A 27,323-nucleotide genomic window follows, 5' to 3' on the forward strand; every position below is an offset into this window, starting at 1 on the left:
GCATTTGGAGACCACAGCGGGAATGTGGCATCCAGCTTGTGCTCCATTGCGTCCACCAGTCGAGCTGTAGCCTCACTGGAGCGCCTGGCCTTTGGAATTTGCCGCAGCTTGTTGCTAGCATCGACAAGCGCTACTATCTTGACGCATGCTCGACGATCACTCACCATTGATATATTGGCCTTTCCATAAAATGGCTGCACCTGCTCCAAAACGTCCTTAGCCGCATGGAACCGTGACAAGGCTCCGGTCAAACCTGGCCGCTTGGCATGCAGTTGCGTGTCGCAGTTGTACAGCATGCACCGCAAGATCTGGCGACCACTTGGCAGTTTGGCACCAGTGATGATGGCATCTGCATTGGTTATGCTGGGGCCCAGACCAAAGACCAGGCTGCGGCTGCTCTGGCGAGAGCCTAAGGGCGGCGACGCCATCTTGTGAGAACTGGATAGCTGGAGATATAGTTGGAGAGCTGGATCATGTGGTGGGTGATGGTGGAGTTGGGGGAATTGAGTAAACTGTGATGCAGAGCCACACAGGTAAAGCTATTTATAGGCCCATCCCGCCCATCCCCCCAAAAATTGCAGGACCAGGTGCGAGATGAAACAATGTTGCAACTCACACACACACACACACACACACAGACACACACAGACACTAACAGCAGGCCATGTTGGGAGAGGACAGCATGTACTGATGTACCGTTGCACATCTAAATCACCTCGTATTGCAAAAATATTTAGCATGTATTGTTTTTACATGGATGGTAACACTTTTAGCACCCATACAAATCAATACGCTGGAAATGTGTATTTTGATGCACCCTACTCTACACAAACTGGACACTCTTCACCATTCTGCCATCCGCTTTGCCACCAATGCACCCTTTAATACACATCACTGTGACCTTTACAAACTGGTTGACTGGCCCTCCCTCCACACCCGCCGACTCCAACATTGGTTCCACTCCATTTACAAGACAATCCTGGGCAAGACCCCACCTTATCTTTCCTCCCTGCTGCACCTTTCTCATAGCACTTACGGCACAAGATCAAGCAAACTCATCAAACTAACCATCCCAAGATCCAAGACCACCTTTGGCCGAAACTCCTTTCACTTTGCAGCAGCTTATGACTGGAACGCTTTTCAAGACACCCTTAAACTTACAGCTCTTACTTCACTGACTGCCTTCAAAAATATACTCAAGCAAACACTACAAAAATTAAAGGAGAAATTTGGACTAGAAAACAGGGACCACTTCAGATATCTACAGATTAGAGATTACTATAATAAAGAAATAAGAGGGGACAAGGAAGAAGAACAGAATGGAATAATTAGGATGATAGTAAGGGCATACGAAGGAGGGAAAGGAAGGGTAATATCAGCACTGTACCGGGCTATAATGACCAGCAAGGGACACACGACCGATTATATAAGGGAGAAATGGGAGAGAGAACTAGAGATAGGAATAACAGGGAAGGAAAGGGGGAACATATGCAAGGTGCAACATTCAACAACAGGATCGAGGATATGGAAAGAGTTTGTATGGAAAAACATAATCAGATTCTTTATAACCCCAGAGCTGAAGGGAAAATATGCACCAACACAAAGAGCATGCTGGAGGATGTGTGGGAAGGAGGGGGCAAATCACACGCACATATTCTGGGGATGTCAGAAGCTGAAGGGGTATTGGGAGGAGATAGGGGAGGCAATGATCAGAATATTAGGATACGGGTTACCACAAACAGGACTGGTGCTTTACTTAGGAGACCTGACACACGAGGGAATACAAGGGGGGGACAAATATTTAATAAAGATAATGTTGATAGCGGCCAGAAAAGCAATAACAAGACTGTGGTACAAAGAAGACCCACCGACAATAGCGCAATGGGTAGGAATAGTGGAAGAGATACAGGATATGGAGAGGATAACACACATGCTGAGGTTACAGGAAGAGAAATTTGGAGAAAGATGGGGAAAGTGGGAGGATTACAAGGGGAACGAAAACGACATCACAAAGGAAGAACCAAATACATCACAAGAGGGCGAAGGGTAAAGGAGGAAAGAGGTTCAAGGAGGGTCTCTGAACCCATGTCACACACTTAATGTTTTCTAATTTTATTTTTGTTTAAGATATGACAATTGTTTTATGTTTTTTCCACTTCATTATTTATGTATGTGAATATTTGCTTAAGTCAGTATTTTTTATTTTTCGTCTTTTGGGTATTACATGTTTTCTTTATTATTTATGTCTGTTTAATAGTGTTGTTGATGTTATTGTATATGTTGTGTTGTTTGTCTATAAATGTTCAATAAAAATGTAAGTTTAAAAAAAAAGAATATACTCAACACGCTCTTAGTCGATCCCTCCTGCTCTTGCCGATACCACAGTCTCACACTTGCATACAGGATGGTGTCATCAGCATAAAGGTGGATCCAAGGACACCCTCGCACACAAGCACTCATTCATCTTCATACTCGCACCTAGACACAGGCATTTGTTTGCATACACATGCACGCACACACTTTCACCCCCCCCCCCCCCCCCCCCCCCAATCCTCCAGTTTATTTTTTTTGTACATAGGCTGTGCATGTGTTTATTTGTACTGTTAACATTTTTGTTATTAATATATATATATATTTGTACTCTTGTTGGGGCCTCTTGGACCAGATTGACATTGTAAATAAGAAACCCGTTCTTAATGTTTTATCTGGCTAAATAAAAAAGGTAAAATAAAATAAATATAAATATTCAAGAGCAGGGGTAACACTTGTGGCCATCAGAACAGGATTGTAGATCTTTAGAGATATTCCACCTTTTCATTTGACTCCCTGCTTGTGATTTTATGAACCAGAAAGTTCAATTTCACCTCTACTTACGCACGTTTCAAAAGCCTAGAGAAAGTGTGTCAAATTGATTATATTTCAGCAAAAATGTAGAAAATGTTAAGTACTCTGGATAGTAGATGATATCTTCATGTGAGCATTTCCTCCCGTCACTCAAACTGATTGATGCAATAGCCGTGTGAGATATGGGTCGTCATATACTTTCTTTTTCTTTTAAAAGGAACACGCCAACTTTTTGGGAAATTAGCTTACCTCAAAAGCCCTGTTGCTTTTTGAAAAACTGGACTTTTGAGGCGATGAAATCACTGCGCCCAGGCAGCAGTGGTTCGGCAAAAAAAGAATCTGAGTATATATCTGCTTAGAAAACGAAAATGTCAATTTCTTTTATTGAATTTCTCCATGTGGTAAATACACAGGTCACAACATGTTTACAGGAACGTTTTGGAGTTGTATTTGGAGTGGATTTCGTGACTGTTGGGAACTAGGCTACACTGGCACACCTACTTACAGTGAATGACGCTAAGCTAGGCTAACGGTGCGGCTGTTCCCTAAGCCTAATGCATGCACAGAGAAGAAAAGCTTGTCTAACTCCAGGGTAGGTGGCGAATAAGATATTTTCCAAAAATATTGGCGTGTTCCTTTAAGCACAAAGGGGGAGTTCAAATAAGCCTACAATGGGACGTTGTGGACAGCGACTCCTACAGGTCGGTTGGGGGACGCCTGCACAGCAGAGACAGGAAATAGCGGGGGTAGTGTGAGCCTCCCACACGTTACACCTCGCCAATGAGAGTCCGCGCTGGCAGGTGAAAAGATGCGACAGGCTGCCTCCTCGTGTACCGGAGGGGACAGGTGATGCAAGGCTTCTATCCTCCCTACGACCGACCTGTGGGGGGCATATGCGAGCAACATTCAAGACAGGGGAGGGGAGAATTGGAAACAGCGAAATTGGGATGGGAGAAAAATAGAAAAATAAGGAGAAAAAGTGGATAAAAAAAAATAATAAGCCTACAATGTATGAAGGAGTGGAGATGAAAGCAGTGTTTCTTGCCACCAAATGAAATGAGTTCCTGGAATGTTAGAACGTTTACAATCAGAATTCTTTTGCAAGTTGCATCCAGTCTCGTCACGAACCTCGATCTGAACTGGCTACTTTACACGTCACGCCTCTGATTCCGGAACGCCGGTGTTACCGGCATGCTGTCTAATATCAAACACTGAGGCGGCATTTTGCAGGCTTCATTTGGTTCAGTGTAAAAAAGCAAAGCAGCAATATATTGTTTAACAGGGGCTTAAAAGTCTCACCTTCAGCTCTTTGTCAAGCTGTTTGAACTCCTCATCCTCATCCGAGTCACACTCGGGGAACTGGTACACCTTGATGCCAAACTTCTCTATCTCCTCTCTGACCTACACACACACACACACACACACACACACACACACACCCATGTAAGTTATTGCTTACACTGAACACAGTGCATAATAAAAGGCACCTACCGTAATTCCTCTAATAGTAACCCCGGCTTGTATTTGTTTCAACTGTAGCGGGTACCAGGCTTGTATTAGGAGGAGGCCTGTATAAGAGGGAGGCCTATATTTCAAATTTTCACAAACGGATCATAATGAATAAATCAACATTTTGTGTCAGTTTGAACCCAGTAAAATGTACTGGGTTCATTTATTGAAACCAAGTACTGTATGAAATAGTGAAACAGTGCAATAACAGGTGGTCACTGGTCCATTTCAACGTTTTCAAAGTGAAATCAAGTAACTAGCTCAGTATGCAGCTCAGTATATTAGTAACCCGGCTTGTATTAGGAGGTCGGCTTATAATTGCTTAGCTCAAGAGCGCACCCGGCCATTAATAGAGACCCGGCTTGTATTTGAGACCCGGTTACTATTAGAGGAATTACGGTATTTTTGCTCTAAAGCTGCAAAAGGGGAGCCCACCCTGTCTTTGAGTTTCTGGATCTCGTTGGGTGTGAGGCAGTCAGCTTTAGCGATGAGTGGAACCACGTTGACCTTCTCATGGATAGCCCTCATGAACTCAACGTCCACTGGACGAAGCCTGGAGACAAGAACACAACTTGTTGATTTGTGTTTGTTGACCGATTACATTTATTGACCGATTCGTTGAAATTGAGTCTTGTTCAAATAGCCTTGGTAACAGATTCATGTATTTCACACTAAAGCTCAGTTGAATGTGAATTTGTATCCAACGCATAGCCAAGGATACCACAACAAACCAAGCCAAGCGTTAATATGGCCTCTCTAGCTACCCCCCGGATGCCCCGTGTCCTTAAAGTGACAGTGTAGGTGGATTATGTCCCGTCCAGGTAAGTGCCCATGTAAGTGCCCACTACAACATATTGGTATTTAAAGCTGAAATGCTATTGAAATGCTACCAATTTAGCTTTCTGATTTCAGGGGCTTTTAAAGTTGGGGTATGACATAATAACAACAACAACGGATAAAGGGACACTTCACCAAAAACACACACATCCAAAAACCCTAAACAGCTTTGCACACATTCATTTAGTTTGACAGTTATTGGGAGTAAATTAGTTTGAATATGGCAATCAGTGATGTCATCAGGGACATTGAATCCTTGTGTTGTGTTAATTACAGCTCAATGAAATGATAAGGTAGCAGTCCTTATAAACACAAGGTATTTCTATGATTAGAGTTTTTGATTGTGTGGGAGATTATGTGCAAAATAAAGTGTCCCTTTATGTGTGTGTGTGTGTGTGTGTGTGTGCGTGCGTGTTATTACCCATGTCCAAATGGAGGAATGAAGTAGAGGCAGCAGTGGACTCTGTTGTCTAGGATGTTCTTTCTGTTGAGTCCACTCTCGTCTCTGAAGTACTGCTCAAACTGCTGGTCTATGTAATCTGTGATTGGCTTCCAGCTAGGATGGACGGACACACACACACACACACACACACACACACACACACACACACACACACACACACACACACACACACACACACACACACACACACACACACACACACACACACACACACACACACACACACACACACACACACACACCACAAACTATGTCAGCAGGACGTTCTGGAATAGTACGTCACATGGGCGCTAGTCTGGATCGGAGCCATGAGACTGTGGTTATAAGCATGCCATTGGTCGACTATTTCAGTCAAAATTCTCCTCCCCTTCCGCTATCTGTGACACTATTTTGCAAGGGCAGGATGATTGTGATTGGTTTAAAGAAATACAAACAAGCCAGGGCGTTTTTCCCCCTATACCGGAATGATAATAGGTTGGAGCTGCCACAGCGCTGATGTAGTGTAACCTAGTGTGGAGAGAGGTAATGGCTACATGATGAAGGGCACTACAAAAAAAAGGCTACAGGATTAACATTATTATCTGCCAGATTTAAAGGAACACACCAACATTTGGGGAAATTAGCTTATCGTCTTCTCCAGAGAGAGACAAGAAGATAGATACCAGTTTCCTCTCTGTGTGTTCAGTAGAACGCTATCTGGCTGCATGTTAGCCTAGCTTAGCACAATGAATGAAAGCAGACATAACCGGTTAGCCTAGGCATTGTCCAACTAACACCTCTCCTGAAGGCTAACCGGTCATGTCCGCTTTCATTAAGCTAGGCTAACATGCAGCCAGATAGCTTTCTACTGAACGCACAGAGGAAACTGGTATCTATCTTCTTGTCTCTCTCTGGAGAAGACGATAAGCTAATTTCCCAAAATGTTGGCGTGTTCTTTTAAGGAGGCACCTAAACCTTTGCATCCATGGCTCATTGGGGTACGGGCAGGGTCCCAAAGCAACTCTTGCCCTTCATGGGTAACTTAAGCCTGTGGTAATGTATGACAACTGCACAGACTGAATCTAGTCGTGTCTATATCAGGGCTACACCAGGACCAGGTTAGCAATAGGACAATGCGAGGAAGGAAGTTAGCTCACCATTCATTGTTATTGACAGCATCTCCAAACCCTGGTGTGTCTACGATGGTCAGTTTGAGTTTGACTCCTTTCTCCTCGATGTCTACTGTATGCTTGATAATCTCCACTGTCTGGCTAATACGCTCTGTAAGACAGGAGAGAGGGGAGTAGTATGGTTAATACACTCTGTAAGACAGGAGAGAGGAGAGTAGTCTAGTAGTTATTTAATACACTCTGTAAGACAGGAGAAAGAAGGGAGGGATGAGGAGGATTGACAGGTTGAGTGAATGAGATGGGAAGGGAGAGACACAGAGAGAGAATCTTAAGGAGATTGTGTTTGGAACAAGGGTGTAATTGTCCTATTTCACTACTACATTACTATGTAAGCAGAGCACATTGCTGTCGCATGAGACGGGGTAAATAACCAACACCACCTGTATTGGCCATTGAACCATCTTCAGATTAAAACATCTCTGGTACATCGTGTAACTGTTTTAACAGATTTGTATCCGTGTTTTACTGATCTTTTATTCTTACCTTTATATTCATCTGCAATTAAATTATTTATATTAACTGGCATGTAAACATAACATTGTTGAAAATAATGGGCGGCTACGTGGCGTAGTGGGCAAGGCACTCGCCACGAAATGCTGGAGACGCTGGGCTCGTCAGTTCGAGCCCAGCGCTCCACATTTGCTTTCAGTTTAGCTGGTCGTCCACAGTAATACACATTGGCCGTATTACGGGGAGGGAAACTGAAGGGTGGGGATCGGGCGTTGTGGACAGCGACTCCTACAGGTCGGTTGGTGCGCCTGCGCAGTAGAATCAGGAAGTGTCGGGGGCAGCGTGAGCCTCCCACACGTTACTCCTCGCCACTGAGAGATCGAGCTGCGCAGGTGAAAAGATGCGACTGCTGTTACCTCAAGTACCGGAGGGGACTTGTGCTATGTATGACTTAGTCCACATTGCAGCCGGCTTGTGGGAGGCAAGAAACAGCGTCCGTGACAGGGGAGGGTTGGATTGGATGATACGAAATTGGGATGGGAGAAAAATATATATAGAAAATGGGAGAAAAAGTGGATAAAAAAAAAACATTGTTGAAAATAAATCTAATGATCTAAGCCCCCTCCTTGAGACATTCTGTTTACATAGCATATATATATGCTATATAAACGGTACATTTAATATCACCATTCTAGAAAAAAACACTTGCCTTCAGCGTTAAGTAGCTTTCTGTCCTTGTAGAGGTCAGTAAGGAACAGGCTGTTCACCAGAGTGGATTTACCCTGACCAGACTCCCCTGCAACACACAGAGAAAGAGAGAGGGAGCGTTGTCAATAGCATATCTTAAATCTATAGCGAAGTCTATAGAATATGACTTGTAGACAAGACATCTCTGCAGCACCACAATACTTCATATCACACTAGGCCATATTGCGATTTCGATTAATTGTTCATCCCTAGCGAATACATCACCAGCTACAGTGAAAACTATATATATTTCCCCTCAAATTGACTTCAGTAACGACAAACTGACCTGCCACCATGAGGGTGAAGTCAAACCCCTTCTTCACTGACTTCCTGTGGACCTGGTTGGGCAGGGTGGCAAAACCCACATATTGCTTCTCCTACAAGAGAAGAGAAGAGAAGAGAGAGAGGGGGGGGGGAGAGAAAGCGAAAGAGAGCTCAGTATCAATGACTGCCGTGCTGAAGAATGTGTGTGCAGTAGAATACAGGGGAGGGTACTGGAATTTTAAACGAGAATACTCATCACCATATGGGCCATCAATCAATTAAAACCACAGAGGGGTTCTCGCATGAGGTCAGGATGGATTTAGATGGTTCTTAAAGCAATAGAATCAGCATGATAGTATACGAAGAGCAGCTTTACTAGAGGCGATCTATACTTTCCCCTTTCCCTGGCTGATGCGAGTGTTAGCCAGGTTAAATCTATCCACAACAGAAATGGAAAAATACATGCATAGCATTCCACTGAGTCAGAGAGGAATACTGGTGCTAAGACACACAAACACACACATGCAGAACCACAAGGCCACCGCTTTCTGACTGTAGCTAACTGTAAAACTAACTGAATAGCCCCCAGTCAGTGACGGCTTCTTATGGAACTGGCAGAGAATCCACTGACATACATAGAAATAAAAACACTCTCTGGCCCGGCCTGCCACAGCCTGCTGGGACTCCAGGGACTGGCTCACGCAGAGACAGACGCTACTATTGAAAAGACCTGAAAAGCCCTTTTCATTCTCAAAAAAGGCACAAGCCCAACACACAGTCGGTATCTTTATAAGCTGTCATAACTTGTCACAGACATTTCCGACAGCCCCTCTGGCGAGGAATGGATCCCGTTTACAAATGATGAATTATGATGAATTGAAAATGGGGGGACCCCCTGATGTAAACAAGACGAAAGTCTTTCTCTGGTCTGCATCCCCTTAACAACAATTGTGTGTATTGAGCCGTACTGTACCCATTCTGGAATCTGTTAAATAAAGTTTTCAATCAATCAATCAAATACACACAGGCCTGCGCGCGCACGCACACACAAAAACCACAGACCGCGTACACGACATTCTCCCAGGCGGACGCGCTGCCAGAGCCAGAGGCGAAGTACGAGGAAATCCACACATTGGTTAAATCTCTGAGTAATCACACAAGCGTTCCACGGGAATATAGGGCGTGTGAGGTAACAAAACCAGCTCCTTCAACACAGTTGAATCAATCTGCTACTACATCACATATATACTGTAAACGCACATAAACTGGCGACGCCAGCGTAATCTGAGCAGAAAGCAGCAGGGATGCTGACAGTGAGACATTCTAGACTAGAGAGGGAGCGAGTAATTCCTCCGCATAGTTACAGCCAACCCTGTTGTAAGACTAACTTCTTTCACTGTGACTTTTCAATAAAAAGTCAGAATTTGCTCCCGTTTAGCCTCCTCGCCGCTTTCCCCCACCGTCCGGCATTGAGCTTCTTTTACCTTCTGTCTGGCGGTTCTAACGCGCGGGCACAGCAGCTTTTCGACAAGTTTCTCTTGCAGCATGATGGCATCCATACCAGACCGCACCGACACCAGCAGACGGAAATAGCTGCCGTCTGAGAGGGAAAAAAAACTAACTGCTGCTAAGTCCCTACAGGAAAGGAACCCAGCAACCTTGCCTTGTCCCTAAAGACTCTTTTGCTTTCCTGCTGTTACTCCCAAACCTCTTCTTCTCCTTCTCCCCCTCTCTCTCTGTCCCTCCCTGTCTCTCTCTCTCTGTTGTCCCTCCCCAATTGACTCCAATACACCTCTTTCCTGTTTGCACGTTTTATATGCCCTTTGTTCCTCCCTCTTTCCTCCGCTCCTTCTATTTTTTTTCTCTCTCTCTCTCTCTCTCTCGCCCTGCAGCGCTCTACTGCACCCTGTTCAGACAGGTAGCAAGGAATTCTCAGAGAGAGATGGAGAGAGAGGGAGAGAGAGATGGTGAGAGAGGCAGATAGAGAGAGAGAGAGAGATGGTGAGAGAGGCAAAGAGAGAGAGGGGAGTGCAATAGGAGGGAGAGAGAGAGGGGGGGAGTGCAATAGGAGGGAGAGAGAGAATTTGAGGGAGGAAGTGAGGGATGGGGGGAAAGTAATGAAATAAAAGAAACATTCATCCAGCAACATTCCCTCCACCATGTCCAGCAGCTGGAAAACAAGAAACTGCTATTAAGAAATAAAAGGAGCAACAGCTCAGAGAGAAAGACACATAGATAACAGACAGACAGACAGACACACACACACACAAACAGACACACACACAAACAGACAGATAGACAGACAGACAGACACACACACACGCAAACACACACACACAAACAGACACACACACAAATAGACAGACAGACACACAAACAGGCCGACACACAGACAGACACACACACAAACAGACAGACAGACAGACAGACACACAAACAGACAGACACAAACAGACAGACAGACACACACAGACAGACAGACACACACAGACAGACACACACACAAACAGATAGACAGACAGACAGACTGTTTGAGGCGTCATTGACTTGACTGTAAAAAGATGACAAAAACAACGTACTCATGACAAAAGCACTGACATCATCACTCGAACACAAAGCAGCATTGAAATTCACAAACCCCTCCGTATGTTACAAGTACAGTCATGTAGGCAACAGAGAGAGTGAGAAGCACCCTGTCAATCCACCCATTAAGTGACAATGACCAGAGTTGTGTGTTTGCGTGCGCGTGTATGTGAACGTGCACATGCTTGTGTTTGTGTTTTCCCATCGTTGGCCGTACCCACGTCTAGACTACCTAGTAAACAAATGGGACACTGGTTACTCTGTTAACTCTACTGGTCTGAGGGGAACTTGTGCAGAGGTGAAAAAGGCCCCTTTCATAGAAGCAGAGGTTGAAGACGATTGTTCCCAGATGTGATGGTGGTAGTTGTGTGTGTGTGTGTGTGTGTGTGTGTGTGTGCATGTGATCATGCATGCATGTTTATGTGTGTGTGTGTGTATGTGTGAGTGTGTGCGTGTGCAAAATTGTGTATGTATGTATGTGTGTGTGTAATTGTGTGTGTGTGTGTATGTACGTGCGTGTGCCCATGCATGTGATCATGCGTGCATGTTTGTGTGTGGAAGTGTGTGTATGTGTGTATGGGTGTGGTTCACTCATGGTTGATGTGGGGAACAGAGTTGAGATGGAGTGATTGATGTTTGACATAAAGAGGGAGCACTTTTTCCACACAGGCACACCCCATGGTAGATACCGTTACAGTTTTTTGTACACATTATCATGTTTTCTCAGGTGTGAAATTTTGTATCGAGTTATCACTTATTGCATTCCACTGTACTTGTGACTTATGGCAGAAAAATAAAAGATCTAGAATCTTGAATGCCACATGCAGATACTGTACTTCCACTCTACACCACAGGAGGGCACCAGAGCTGTAGGGCGGCTGGGGAAAGAAGTGCAGTTCAAGCTAAAAGTTCCACTTCCAACTGCAGGCGAAATGCCGAAATCTAAACTAAAGAAATAGCGTTTTCGGCGCCGATGAAGCACAAATAGAATTCCTGACCAATAACAGTAAAATAAGTACATGACCATGTGGCATGGTTTAAAACTGTGCCCATTCTAAAAGAACAAATCCATATTCCATCTTTGTTTGAAAAACATGTTGAGTAAAGCTACCATTCTTACTTTAAGCATAAGACTATTTGTTTTAGACAGACTTTTATTTCTCTCATTAAAGGACTTATTTACAAGGAAATATTTATTTTTCATACTGGGCTATTTAAGCTCCCAAACATATCCCTCCATCCCACCCTATCACTTCCTCCTAATCAGAGTGAATGGGACCAATTCTAAGTCCAGTGATCCTAAATGGAACAGTACAACTTATGCCTCATGTTCACCCATTCACTCACACATTCACATACCTGCTCATCGGTTAAGCAGCGGGGAATCTAACCGGGAACCTTCCGATTACCAGATGACCGCTCTACCACTGTCACTCCTGGTGAAACAGAATACTCTCCTTTTTTTTTGATCCACTTTTTCTCCCATTTTCTATATTTTCTCCCATCCCAATTTCGTATCATCCAATTCAACCCTCCCCTGTCACGGACGCTGTTTCTTGCCTCCCACAAGCCGGCTGCAATGTGGACTAAGTCATACATAGCACAAGTCCCCTCCGGTACTTGAGGTAACAGCAGTCGCATCTTTTCACCTGCGCAGCTCGATCTCTCAGTGGCGAGGAGTAACGCATGGGAGGCTCACGCTGCCCCCAACACTTCCTGATTCTACTGCGCAGGCGCACCAACCGACCTGTAGGAGTCGCTGTCCACAACGCCCGATCCCCACCCATCAGTTTCCCACCCCCTAATACGGCCAATGTGTATTAGTACGGACGACCAGCTAAACTGAAAGCAAATGTGGAGCGCTGGGCTCGAACTGACGAGCCCAGCGTCTCCAGCATTTTGTGGTGAGTGCCTTGCCCACTACGCCACGTAGCCGCCCAACAGAATACTCTCCTATCTACAGCACCAGCCCATCCTGGCCCACATGCGTCTCCATGGCAGTGACTGTTCATGTCGTTTGTTCACGGGTGTCAGTGAAGAGGACAGAAGAGTAAGGAGGCAGACAGGAGTGACCTGATCATTTGACCATATTCACATGGCGGGATGGAGAGGATGGAGCATGACATGAGAGCAAAATGGCAGCTGTGTGAAAATGGTCGATGGAAGGCCATGCCGCCGTGCTGCTTTTGGTGGTGGTGGCGGAGGGTCGTGGGTCAAGGGTCAGGGCAGTGGGCCGTGGGACAGGAGAAAAGAGAGCAAGTTACCCCACACTGTCACTCGTGACAGGGCTCAGTCTTTCATGGTTAATGTGCTTTACAGCCCTATACACCTGCCCTAGAACCCTATACTCCCTCTTTACAGCCCCCTACACCTGCCCTAGAACCCTATACTCCCTCTTTACAGCCCCCTACACCTGCCCTAGAACCCTATACTCCCTCTTACAGCCCTCTACACCTGCCATAGAACCCTATACTCCCTCTTACAGCCCTCTACACCTGCCCTAGAACCCTATACTCCCTCTTTACAGCCCCCTACACCTGCCCTAGAACCCTATACTCCCTCTTTACAGCCCTCTACACCTGCCATAGAACCCTATACTCCCTCTTTACAGCCCTCTACACCTGCCATAGAACCCTATACTCCCTCTTTACAGCCCTCTACACCTGCCATAGAACCCTATACTCCCTCTTTACAGCCCTCTACACCTGCCCTAGAACCCTATACTCCCTCTTTACAGCCCCCTACACCTGCCATAGAACCCTATACTCCCTCTTACAGCCCTCTACACCTGCCATAGAACCCTATACTCCCTCTTTACAGCCCTCTACACCTGCCCTAGAACCCTATACTCCCTCTTACAGCCCTCTACACCTGCCCTAGAACCCTATACTCCCTCTTTACAGCCCTCTACACCTGCCCTAGAACCCTATACTCACTCTCTCTCACACTCATAGTTTCAGCCGGGGCAGTGAGTGAGTGGGTGGGCTTTTACGTGACCCTCTGTGAACTTTGCTTCCTATTATTGGATGGTTTGCTTCCTGGCTCCAGCAGCCGTTATCTGCACAGTGGTACAGTCTCTAGATACTGTATATCAGTGTGATTCTAGATATACTGTTTCAGTGTGATAGTAGCAGAGAGATGGTTTCCTTTTCTTGTTCCTTCAGCTCCAGTGGTCAAACAGACAGAGGTGGAGATGCCTATTCTCCGAGTGGATTATTGTATTGATATTTAATGGGCTTACATCAGTTAGAACAAATGGGGTGTGGTGTAGTGTAGTGTAGTGTAGTGTAGTGTAGTGTAGTGTAGTGTAGTGTAGTGTAGTGTAGTATAGTATAGTATAGTATAGTGTGTGTGTGTGTGTGTGCATGTGTGTGTGTGTGTCTGTGTGTATGAATCTGTCAATCTGTGTCTGTCTGTTCATCAGTCTGAGTTTGAGAGATGTCTTGTGTATGAGGGGGACAGCTGGTCACTGAGAAAAATAGGGGAGGGATTTGTTGGGGGGCTATTGTGATGTCATTTCTAGACATCTGTTCTATTCATTTCCTTATATGAGCGTGACACTGTGTGTCTGCATCTCCTAGCCTTATCTCTGCTTAAGTATGTATAACCACTGAACATGTTGAGGCTGCATTGCAATATTCTTGACACTACATGTAAGATAAGATAAGATATTCCTTTATTGATCCCCTGGGGGAAATTTGGGTGTCATAGCAGCATGGGGGAGGGGGGAGGCGATGTACAGGTATGGGCAGGGTTATAGTAGAAAGACATAAATATAGGCAATACAATTTGATCTGAATATGAAGATATGAGGAAAAATAAACAGTGTAAACAAAGGTGCAAATGAGGGTCTGTATGACCATGTATCAGTTACATTATACGTTACAATAAATATAATCAATAAATAACTTGAATCTGAATGAATGTCAAATTTGGATGTCAAAATTAATATTTCATTCATCAGAATTCAGCAGCCACATTAGTCATTGTCATAATATCCCTTATTCAAACCATAGGGGCTCATCTACTGGGCTCACTGCTGTGTGGGAACCATGGCTCCTCTTCCCAGTGCGTCAGGCATGCTGTCTCTCTGTCTGTCTGTTTGTTTGTTTGTTTGTTTGTCTGGCACTCAGCAGAAAGGCTCTACTGAGGCTGTGATCCAAAGATCCGCCACTCACGCCATCAGCAACACTCGACTTCCTCCCCACAGTGATACTGTTGTGGCCCTGGAGGAAACCATTCTCAAAAGGCCACCGCAGTAATCTACACGCTTATTACTGGAGTATAGTGACCAAGTAAAAAAAAACACACACACACACACACACACACACACACACACACTAGAGAGGCATAAGCAACTAGAAAGTGCAACTCAAAGAGCACCTACGGGTGGCTGCAATTAGAAACTGGCCCCGGTAAATGTCAAAATCTCCCCCCCCCCCCCCCCCCCCCCCCCAATGTACAGTTTCTTCCCCTTCGGATGTATATTTTTTTATGATCTCTTTTTCAGTACTGTATATTTGTATACACTTATATGTCATAAATGTCTTGATGAGGGTGGCTGGGTGGCGCAGCGGACTAAGCGCTTGTCACCAACACGAGAGACACTGGTATCGAATCCGGCAGAGTTAGCGGGTGGAAGTCGATGGGTGGTAATCTGGACGTTGTGGACAGCGACTCCTACAGGTCGGTTGGGGACGCCTGCACAGCAGAGACAGGAAATGGCGGGGGTAGTGTGAGCCTCCCACACGTTACACCTCGCCAATGAGCGTCCGCGCTGGCAGGTGAAAAGATGTGACAGGCTGCCTCCTCGTGTACCGGAGGGGACACGTGATGCAAGGCTTCTATCCTCCCTACAACCAGCCAGTGGGGGGCATATGCGAGCAACGTTCAAGACAGGGGAGGGGAGAATTGGCACAATGGAATTGGGATGGGAGAAAAATAGAAAAAGAGAAAAAGTGGATAAAAAAAATAAAAAAAGTCCTTTTCTGGTCTGCATCCTCTTAGCAGTTGTTTGTATTGAGCCGTACTGTATTTTACCCATTCTGCAATCTGTTAATAAAGTTTTCAATCAATCAATCAATCAATCAAAGGTGTACTCAGTAGAGGGCAAATCTCCACCAGTTAGGCGGCACTGTGTACTATGTACACTGAGTGCTACTATGTACTATACACACTGAGTACTACTATGTACTATACACACTGAGTGCTACTATGTACTATACACACTGAGTGCTACTATGTACTATACACACTGAGTACTACTATGTACTATACACACTGAGGACTACTATGTACTATACACACTGAGTACTACTATGTACTATACACACTGAGTGCTACTATGTACTATACACACTGAGTACTACTATGTACTATACACACTGAGGACTACTATGTACTATACACACTGAGTACTACTATGTACTATACACACTGAGGACTACTATGTACTATACACACTGAGTACTACTATGTACTATACACACTGAGTACTACTATGTACTATACACACTGAGGACTACTATGTACTATACACACTGAGTACTACTATGTACTATAAACACTGAGTACTACTATGTACTATACACACTGAGGACTACTATGTACTATACACACTGAGTACTACTATGTACTATACACACTGAGTACTACTATGTACTATAAACACTGAGTACTACTATGTACTATACACACTGAGGACTACTATGTACTATACACACTGAGTACTACTATGTACTATAGACACTGAGGACTACTATGTACTATACACACTGAGTACTACTATGTACTATACACACTGAGGACTACTATGTACTATACACACTGAGTGCTACTATGTACTATACACACTGAGTACTACTATGTACTATACACACTGAGTGCTACTATGTACTATACACACTGAGTACTACTATGTACTATACACACTGAGTACTACTATGTACTATACACACTGAGGACTACTATGTACTATACACACTGAGGACTACTATGTACTATACACACTGAGTGCTACTATGTACTGTACTACACACACTGAGTACTACTATGTACTATACACACTGAGTGACAAATAGCAGAGAGGGTAGGATCATTTAACTGAATAATACTTGTGTACATCATTGTGAAGTGTGTAACTAAGAATTGTGTAAATCTTTAAATCTAAAGTAGTTTGGGCGGCTAGGTGGTGCAGTGGGCAAGGCGCTCACCACCAATGCAGGAGACGCTGGGTTCGAGCCCAGCTCTCCGCATTGCTACCAGCTTGGCTGGTCGTTCATACTAATACAATTGGCAGTATTAGGGGGTGGGAAGCTGATGGGTGGGGATCGGACGTTGTGGACAGCGACTCCTACAGGTCGGTTGGTGCGCCTGCGCAGCAGAATCAGGAAGCGACGGGGGCGGCGTGCCCCTACCACGCAGACCCCCGACGCTGAGAGATCGCGCTGTGCAGGTGAAAAGATGCGACGGCTGCTTCCTCGAGTACCGGAGGGGACACGTGATGTAAGGCTTCGTCCACATTGCAGCCGGCTTGTGGGAGGCATGGCCTAACAGCGTTCGAGACAGGGGAGGGTAGAATTGGACGATACGAAATTGGGATGGGAGAAAAATAGATAAAAATGGGAGAAAAAGTAGACTAAAAAAATAAATCTAAAGTAGTTTCACCCAGCTGACAGAGACTGGAGGCGTGGCCATTGTGCATGTGGCTTTTGTGTAGTTGAGTGGGCACTTGAGATACAGGTTTTTCTGTTAAATACCAGGTTTTTCTGTGTTGAAATCATTCTGATGACAAACAGCTCTCTTCTCTCGAATATCATGCAGTATCTGTCTCTAATCCTTTCAATCTCACCATTGTTACACTCTATCGCCCTCCAGGTCCGCTCGATCACTTCCCAGATGAGCTGGACATGCTCCTAAGCTCCTTACCAGAACCCCTCCTCCTCATCTCTCTCTGCCGAAGACTTTGCGATCTTCTTTGAGGAAAAAGTGGAGAACATCCGCAGCTCATTCTCCCAACCCCCACCCATTCCAAATACTGAATCGAGAACCTCATCCTTCACTCTGTCATCTTTCTCTGCCATTACAGACGCTGAGACCCTGAAACTGGTAACGTCAAACTGTCCGACTACATGCCAGCTGGATCAGTTACCCTCCTCACTCCTCCAGACCATAGCACCAGACATCCTCCTATTCCTAACTGCAACCATCAACTCCTCCCTCAACTCGGGGGTGGTCCCCTCCTCCCTAAAACAAGCCAGAGTCACACCGCTCATAAAAAAACCAACCATGAACCCCACCGTCATAGGCAACTATCGTCCTGTCTCTTTTCTCTCCTTACTTTCTAAAACACTTGAACGTGCTGTATCCAACCAACTCACTGTGTAGCGGCACCTGGTAGACGGGGAGTGATTCCATACGCGCTCCATCCAAAGAATAGTCTCCACACATTGAGTTCCGTTATCAGATACCGACGTGGTGATCCGATTTATTTAGAAAATGTAGGTTACATGGGAGAGGTGATCAAAGCGATCCTAAAGCGTCCTATAACCGTGGTTCTAATTGATCAAAGTGTTTCCTAAGATAAAACTATTCTAAAGCGTTCCCGAAGCGGTCAGAAAATTATATGCTTTCCCCGTCGGCTACCAACCCACAGCTGATCCCTATCACCCATTTTAATGATCTCCGCCGCGCCGTGGGCCGACCCACCTGAGAGGTGCAGGTGATTCGCCCATAGTACAACAGAGTCCACCCAACGGGTGACACAGATAAACATAACATTCCCATAAATCATATCCTTCGATTGGAAATAATAATAACAATAATGATAATAATAATACTAATAATAATAATAATAATCTATAACAAAAACACTCATTCGGCCTTTACACCGGCCCCTAATTGTGCCTACACAATTACAAAATATGGTCGGGCGAGTGTTCATTACAGCTGGCAATCCTCCTTTGACTCCAGTAGTAGGCAAAGCTTCGTGATTGGCCTCTGTAGCACATTGGTCTTGGTCTTCACCCTGACACTTCGTACCAGGCCCTTGTTATCCGGAAAGGTTTCCAGGATCCGTCCAAGCGGCCAGGAATTCCTGGGCGCTGTGTCGTCCATCATGACCACCAAGTCACCAGGGGCGAAGTTCTCTTTGGCTATTTATGTTATCAGCTGTGCCGTGGCAGATTCACCTGTCACGTGAATCACCACAATACAACTGAGAACATTCCACGTCACAAAATAAAAAATCTTCAAGTTGATCCACAATCCACTTCACTCCAGAGTTTGCCATGGTGGTGCATTGGAATGACGATGTGAATCAAACACCACTCATGTTCTTTCCACTTTCTTTCTTTCTTTTGTGATACACCCTGTGATGGGGTATGTACCAGACACAGCCATCTTTCCTTGGTTCTTGAAGAGGTACCTTCTCTGTGGTCTTAGATATTCCATCCTCTTTCCTCTTCGATCTTACAGTCTTCTCTCTGCTCTTAGATCTTCCTGTTTTCCTTTGCAGGCTCATGGCTTGTTGTGTTGCCACCTGTCTGTACTCTGCATGGTACCCTTCATCCTTCCTCTTCTTTTGCAGGTGCATGGCTTGTGTCGCCACCTGTCTGTTGTTGGGGGTCATCACATCTCCTTTTCGAAAGGAGAGTGGCAAGTTATACTGACCATCTTTTAAGTTTATCGAACTGTTGGTGATGGCTTTGGGTCTTCTTGTCACATCCACCGCGTTGATGTTCAGTGGACCATAGACCGCCCATCCCAAGAGTGACCTTACAGCATATGGTCCGTCATCCTGGCTGTTCACTATCTGCCGAGGCTCTATTTTGGCAGCCATCTTGCATTTGAAGGTCAACAATAGGTCAAATAATTCACCAAATATGTATTCCTTGATCAAAATAAGCTCTGAAACCATGTATTGTGCATCATTGTAGGTCAAACCATTAAAAAGTTCATTTCCACGGCAGCCATTTTGGATTTTGGTCTCTCACGAATTTCCCCCGCCTTTTTAAAAAATACACCCCGGCTAAATTTGTTTATTAACCCTCCTAGATGACAAATCCATTGAGAAACAGACCTTCGCTCTCCACAGTCACGGAAGTGCCACAGATGACCCTACTATATTGCCTTCTTGCAGTCAAAATGTGTAATTTCATACTGAATGTATGTTTTTCAATGGACAATGATGGACATTAATTCAAATAAAATACTTGTTGTTGACCAATCGGTAAAAATGATCCAGCATCCAGGTCCCTGGCCTGCTGTCAGCCAATGAGCAACGGCTCTGCAATTTGTGAGATTAGCTGCAGACAGAGAGAGACAGACTCACACAACCGATCACATAATCCACTTCCACCTGGTGGAAATAATAAGCATAAACATGGAAAGATGGATGGGTACACACACACACACACACAGACGCGCGCACACACACACAATAAAAGAGACCATCGCAGGGCAGCAGAGTGCACGCATCACTCGCTTTGACCCAACGCTCCAAAGAGGCTACTGTCCTCCGAGGCTGGTGAGTCTGAAGCAACACAACACAGACCGTAAAAGCAGCGGGTCGACCAGCGACGTAGCGCGGAGGGAAGCAGTGACCTTTGCTGTTGACGTCTCTCCATCTCACAGCTGTCCAGCTACAGCACGCACACCATTAACCTAGAACGCTCTCACCAATGCTCGGCTGCCTAATCTCACTGGATGGAGAAGGGAAATGAGTTAGGAAGACGAGAGCGACAAAAGAGACAGGAGAGAGAGAGAGAGAGAGAGAGAGAGAGAGAGAGAGAGAGAGAGAGAGAGAGAGAGAGAGAGATGCTGGGGGTGTGGTGGGTTGGTTGGGGGGTGGAACTAGGCGATGGTCATGGCTGAGGCTGGGATATGAGACGCTGATGCATCTGAAGAAAACATAGTGAGAGTGTGTCTGACTCTTAATCACTAAAACCTGCACAGACTATAATGTATATTATGGGTACAGACCCTCATCTGCACCTTGTGTACACTGGTTACTTTTACTTTTTTTTGTATATATTCAGATAATTTGTATTGCCTATATTTACTGTAACGTATATATTATGACCGATGAAGACCCTCATCTGGACCTTTGTTTATACTGTTTAATTTTCTCATATTTTATATCAAGATTGAATTCTATTGCCTATATTTATGTCTATCTTCTATTATCCTGCCCATACCTGTACCTCCCCCTCCCCCCTCCCCTGTGATTGATTGATTGAAAACTTTATTAACAGATTGCAGAATGGGTACAATACAGTACAGCTCAATACATACAATTGTTAAGGGGATGCAGACCAGAGAAAGACTTTCATCTTGTTTACATCAGGGTCCCCTGATGGGGGACACTGTATAACTGTACAAGCAAAACTGCACATTGGAATATGTGCTGCTATGATGCCCGAATTTCCCCAATGAGCAATAGGTGGAAGGTGAGCGTGAGCCATAGAATTACAGTATACAGAAGGTGAGAGGGGGAAAGAGTTTGAGAAAGGAGTGGGGAAATAAATTGGGGTGTGTGGATGCAAACAAGGAGATGGATGCTGCCTGAACCCCCAGCCCCCTTGTGTTTTCTCTCCTTGGAAATGCAAGTGCGTCCGTGCACTTGGGCCCTTTAGTATTCTATCAGCATGTAATTGCTCTGGCAACAATAGGCTTCTCCACTAGCGGACACTTGGCTAGTATAGCCTAGTTTTAGCATCTGCCAAATCAGCAACAATAGGCTCTTGTGACAGCGTGCCGAGGCTAGCATATCATTAGCATTTAGGATCTGTGTCTATTTATTTAGCGGCAGGGGGTGGGGGTGGGGGTATCCGGTCACCTGAATACCTTCAGGGTAACACACAGTGATGAAGTGTTGCATCACTCTGACAGGGGAACAGACAGATTAGATGATGCTCCTTACACTGGAATTAAAACGCCCATGTGGAACTGGTTGTGCCATATTCAGTGCCAGCGCTGTGAGTTGAAATGTAGCACTGAACTGCAGTAGAAAGAGAGAGAGAGAGACAGTAACTCACTTTGAATACAAGGTAAAAAAGTATGATGTTGACAGAAACGGTATCATTCTAAACAGTTGCATTACAGATTATGTATCAGACAGACAAAGGTTAAATAAATAATCACATTGCCCTCACTCGTTTCATTGGATTGTATCTCAAAATCCTTCCTCCCAAACATAATGTAATCCCAAATCTATCAAGCACAACCAAATACTTAAAGGGGGGGTGGGGGTTAGAATGCAGCTATGTGGGTCAGCCTTGAGTTATATATAAAAAAAAAAAGGAAATATTTTTTTAATCCCATAGCAGCCTGAGGCGTAACAATCTACTCTAGTAGTACTAGCGTTCTACTGGATCACTCACATTGCATGCATGTTTTACAGTATGACCAAGTGACAGTATCTGCCAGTGAGACGACTCCCAGGAAGAGACACCTGAACCACAACAACTCTCACTGATGGGAACACAGAGAGAACACAGATAAGGTGGTGAAAGAAGGTGCTGCTGAACCCTTGGCAGGGTGTGGTCATGCAATAGGAAGAATCCATAGCGTGACTGTCTCATAGAATGACATAGGACTGTCTGAGTAATTTAAAAGGCCCATTCTGCAATCCAAAGTTTAAAGAAAGAGTAGCCCCACCACTAAACAAAAAACCGCAGCCCACGTCTGCTCCCGGCTGCCCTTGGGGGGGAAGGACGACGGGATGGGTCAAGAGCAGAGAGAACATTTCATCGGCGACCCATCTCACATGTGTGTGTTTGCTGCATGACAATGTAGCAATGTGTGCTCCAAATAAAGACTTCTTCTTCTTCTTCTTCTTCTTCTTCTTCTTCTTCTTCTTCTTCTTCTTCTTCTTCTTCTTCTTCTTCTTCTTCTTCTTCTTCTTCTTCTTCTTCTTCTTCTTCTTCTTCTTCTTCTTCTTCTTCTTCTTCTTCTTCTTCTTCTTCTTCTTCTTCTTCTTCTTCTTCTTCTTCTTCTTCTTCTTCTTCTTCTTCTTCTTCTTCTTCTTCTTCTTCTTCTTCTTCTTCTTCTTCTTCTTCTTCTTCTTCTTCTTCTTCTTCTTCTTCTTCTTCTTCTTCTTCTTCTTCTTCTTCGTCTTCTTCAAATAAATATTAGATGGGAGACTTTTAAACAATGTTTAAACAAAGTACAACAATGTGTACATACATATGCAATGTTTGTAAACATGGGTGTGAGACGTGGGCGGCTACGTGGCCTGTTTGAGCCCAGCGCTCCACATTGCTTTCAGTTTGGCTGGTCGTCCGTACTAATACACATTGGCCGTATTAGGGGGTGGGAAACTGATGGGTGGGGATCGGGCGTTGTGGACAGCGACTCCTACAGGTCGGTTGGTGCGCCTGCGCAGTAGAATCAGGAAGTGTCGGGGGCAGCGTGAGCCTCCCACGCGTTACTCCTCGCCACTGAGAGATCGAGCTGCACAGGTGAAAAGATGCGACTGCTGTTACCTCAAGTACCGGAGGGGACTTGTGCTATGTATGACTTAGTCCACATTGCAGCCGGCTTGTGGGAGGCAAGGAACAGCGTTCGTGAAAGGGGAGGGTTGAATTGGATGTTACGAAATTGGGATGGGAGAAAAATATAGAAAATGGGAGAAAAAGTGGATAAAAAAAAAAAACATGGGTGTGAGACTGACCTGCATTTTGATTATTTAAAAAAAAAGTTTTAACAAAAAGCTTGTTTTCCATCTAAGACTCTTCAAGAAAATATAATAATATATAATATAATAATCCCATTACAGAAGCCGAGACCCTGACACTGGTAACGTCGAACCGTCCGACTACATGCCAGCTGGACCAGCTACCCTCCCCACTCCTCCAGACCATAGCACCGGACATCCTCCCATTCCTAACTGCAACCATCAACTCCTCACTCAACTCGGGGGTGGTCCCCACCTCCCTAAAACAAGCCAGAGTCACGCCCCTCATAAAAAAACCAACCCTGAACCCCACCGTCATAGGCAACTATCGTCCTGTCTCTCTTCTCTCCTTCCTTTCTAAAACACTTGAACGTGCTGTATCCAACCAACTTACTGCTTATCTCTTACAGAATGACCTCCTAGACCCTAATCAGTCTGGCTTCCGGACTGGCCACTCGACAGAAATGGCCCTCATTGCGGTCACAGAGGCACTTCACTTAGCAAAAGCGAAAGGCCTCTCCTCTGTCCTGATTCTCCTAGATCTATCTGCAGCCTTCGACACAGTCAACCACCAGATCCTCCTCGCGGCCCTCGCAGGAATGGGAGTGGCTGGATCTGCGCTGACATGGCTGACATCATACCTCAATGACCGCTCCTACCAAGTGTCATGGAGAGGGACTCTGTCGGCCACCCGCCCCCTGCGGACGGGTGTCCCCCAGGGCTCGGTCCTAGGACCCCTTCTCTTCTCCCTCTACACTAAATCACTGGGTAACATTATCACGTCTCATGGCTTCTCATATCATTGTTATGCCGATGATACTCAACTCTTCCTCTCCTTCCCTCCCTCAGATATCCACGTCTCTGAGCGGATCTCCGCCTGGATGATGACCAACCTGACCGAATTGCTCCAGAATTGCTCCACCTGCCGGCCAAATCCTCCCCCCTGACCGACCTTTCCACCACAGTCGAGAATGCAGCTGTGACCGCGTCCCGACCGCCAAGAACCTTGGTGTTGTCCTCGACGACCAGTTGAACTTCTCTGCTCACATCGCAGCGACAACCAGAACCTGCAGATTCCTCCTGAGCAACGTCAGAAGGATCCGCCCCTTCCTGACAAAAAAAGCCACCCAACTCCTCGTCCAATCAACAGTCATCTGCTGCCTCGACTACTGCAACGCACTGCTCGCTGGCCTCCCGGCCACTGCCACCAAGCCTCTTCAACTCATTCAAAACGCAGCGGCCCGCCTGATCTCAAACCTACCGAAGTCTGCCCATGTCACCCCACTTCTTAGGGACCTAGACTGGCACCCCATTGCTGCACGTATCCGCTTCAAGGCCCTCGACCTAGCATACCGTGCGGCAAAGGGAACTGCTCCCGCCTACCTCCGGTCAATGGTCTCTAACTACACACCCTCAAGACCCCTACGCTCTGCATCTTCTGGCCGCCTCAGACCTACCAAGCGTCGACTAAAGACGCACTTCTTCAACCATTATTTGACCTACCTATTTGATTATTTGACCTACTCCTATCCAAGCGTCGACTAAAGACGCACTTCTTCAACCATTATTTGAAATAATGAAAAAAAAATTAAAAAATTTAAAATGTATATATATATATCTAACCCCAACTAACCTTACTATCATGCACTTGTCCTAATAAACTAACCTACACTGTAACATGCAACACTTTGATGAACATTGTTACTCAGCTAATAGAGTTGTACCCTTCCTGATGACTTGTCGTACAGAACTTGTAAGTCGCTTTGGATAAAAGCGTCAGCTAAATGACTAAATGTAAATGTAAATGTAATACAAACATTTTCAAATAAAATCCAGTATAGCTTTAGAGTGAGAAATAGTCATCCAAAAAGTATTTCAACAAATAGTGACCCCATTACCCAAGGGCCAAAACTGTTCCAAATAATTCAACGCTTGTCTTTTTCTCTTTCGTACATCTCACGCAGGGCATAGAAGGCCCACAGGGGTTCCCCTGGTTCAATAACGCCCCCACCCACCCCCTGATACGCCTATTCCAGCTCTGCAGCTGGTCCTTACTGGGGGTGGGGGTGGGTTAAGGGGTCCCATCTGTGGGCACGAGACTTTGTATGTAGAGAGAGAAAGTGAGTGAAGTGAATGTGAGAGAGAGAGAGAAAGAGGGGTGTGGTGGGTTGGTTGGGGGGGGGGGGGGGGGGTGGAACTAGGAGATGGTCAAGGCTGAGGCTGGGATATGAGACATTATGCACTGATGCATCTGAAGAAAACATAGTGAAACAGAGTGTGTCTGACTCTTATTTGTATTGCCTATATTTATTGTAATGTATATTATGACCGATTAAGACCATCATCTGGACCTTTGTTTATACTGTTTAATTTTCTCATATTTTATATCAAGATTGAATTCTATTGCCTATATTTATTGTCTATCTTCTATCATCCATCTTCCCATACCCGTACCCCCCCCCCCCCCCCCTGCCCCGTGCTGCTATGATGCCGAATTTCCCCACGGGGATCAATAAAGGAGGTTCTTAGATTACTGTGGTTGACCATTTCAGTGTGAAAATCTACGTCTGTCATGTTACCACTGAACTACAACGGTCTCGGTGAACCACTGATATACAACGTTATTGCAATCACAATATCATGTGCTCAAATAAACACAATGATATTGTATGATATTTTGTCCTACTGTCTTGTATCGTGTTACAGAGAATGGTGGGAGACAAACACCGTCCAGCAGTATGGTTTCCACTGTGGTTTCTGGTCCGTCTACCGTGACGCTTTGTGCCAAGCGAATGAATGAATGAATGAAAACTTTATTTAACAGATTGCAGAATGGGTACAATACAGTATGGCTCAGTACACACAATTGTTAAGGGGATGCAGACCAGAGAAAGACGAAGCGCCTACGCGCAGCAATCACTATGCGGGGTCGTAGGTAGGTCACGTGGTGGCATCGGGAAAGTGATGAGAAAGGATACAAATATACAAATGTATTCAATGTATTCAAAACTGGTTGCCTGGCAACCCACTAGTACAGTAGATGTACTGTAGTGATTGGCAGGAACATTTAGGTGATTCTGTGTCCAACTGCAATTCAGTGAGGCTACTATCTCAACATTCAGTTGGTGGATGTAAGCGTCATCAACACAAGTGTCTCTCGCTCTCTCTCTCTTGCTCTCTCTCTCGCTCACACACACACACACACACACACACACACACACACACACACACACACACACACACACACACACACACACACACACACACACACACACACACACACACACACACACACACACACACACACACACACACACACACACACACACACACACACACACACACACACACACTTTTCACTCCCTTCTCTGTCTCTCTCTCTTTCACCCCCCCCCCCCCTCTCATTTCTCTCACTCTCTCTCCCTCCTCCTACGCCAGGCTGGCTCAGCTACACAACTTACCAACAGGGTCAGATACAGTAGTGTGTGTGTGTGTGTGTGTGTGTGTGTGTGTCTGTGTGTGTGTGTGTGTATGTGCATGTGTGTGTATGTGCATGTGTGTGTGGGAGTAAAGAATGGATGACAGCCATGCTGGCCCAACTACGCAAGGGTCAGATGCAGTAGTGTGTGTGTGTGTGCGTGTGTGTGTGTGTGTGTGTGTGTGTGCGTGTGTGTGTGTGTGGGAGTACAGAATGGATAACAGCCAGCAGCTACTGTAGTAACAGTGTAATAATTGAAACATCAGATCTGTGTAAAAGCCAACATAGATTGAATTGTTTCTG

General features: G+C 45.3%; 1 protein-coding gene across 2 annotated transcripts in view; it reads right to left on the reverse strand.

Annotated features, from left to right (window-relative positions):
- Positions 1–27,323, reverse strand: part of septin5a (septin 5a) — a 49,276-nt gene that overhangs the window by 20,245 nt on the left and 1,708 nt on the right. The window contains exons 1-7 of one of the 2 annotated variants that reach the window (XM_084316347.1): positions 9,768–10,026; positions 8,306–8,396; positions 7,982–8,068; positions 6,790–6,913; positions 5,612–5,746; positions 4,789–4,906; positions 4,144–4,245 (exon numbers count right to left, since the gene is read on the reverse strand). In XM_084316347.1, the coding sequence (XP_084172473.1) occupies positions 4,144–4,245; positions 4,789–4,906; positions 5,612–5,746; positions 6,790–6,913; positions 7,982–8,068; positions 8,306–8,396; positions 9,768–9,842 (732 nt within the window). In that variant the 5' untranslated portion in view covers positions 9,843–10,026. Of the gene's footprint in view, positions 1–4,143; positions 4,246–4,788; positions 4,907–5,611; positions 5,747–6,789; positions 6,914–7,981; positions 8,069–8,305; positions 8,397–9,767; positions 10,027–27,323 lie in introns of those variants that run through there. The other variant, XM_084316348.1, reaches the window with a different exon arrangement.

Source organism: Notolepis coatsorum (assembly GCF_963971535.1).
Source record: "Notolepis coatsorum genome assembly, chromosome: 1".
Lineage (NCBI taxonomy): Eukaryota > Metazoa > Chordata > Actinopteri > Aulopiformes > Paralepididae > Notolepis > Notolepis coatsorum.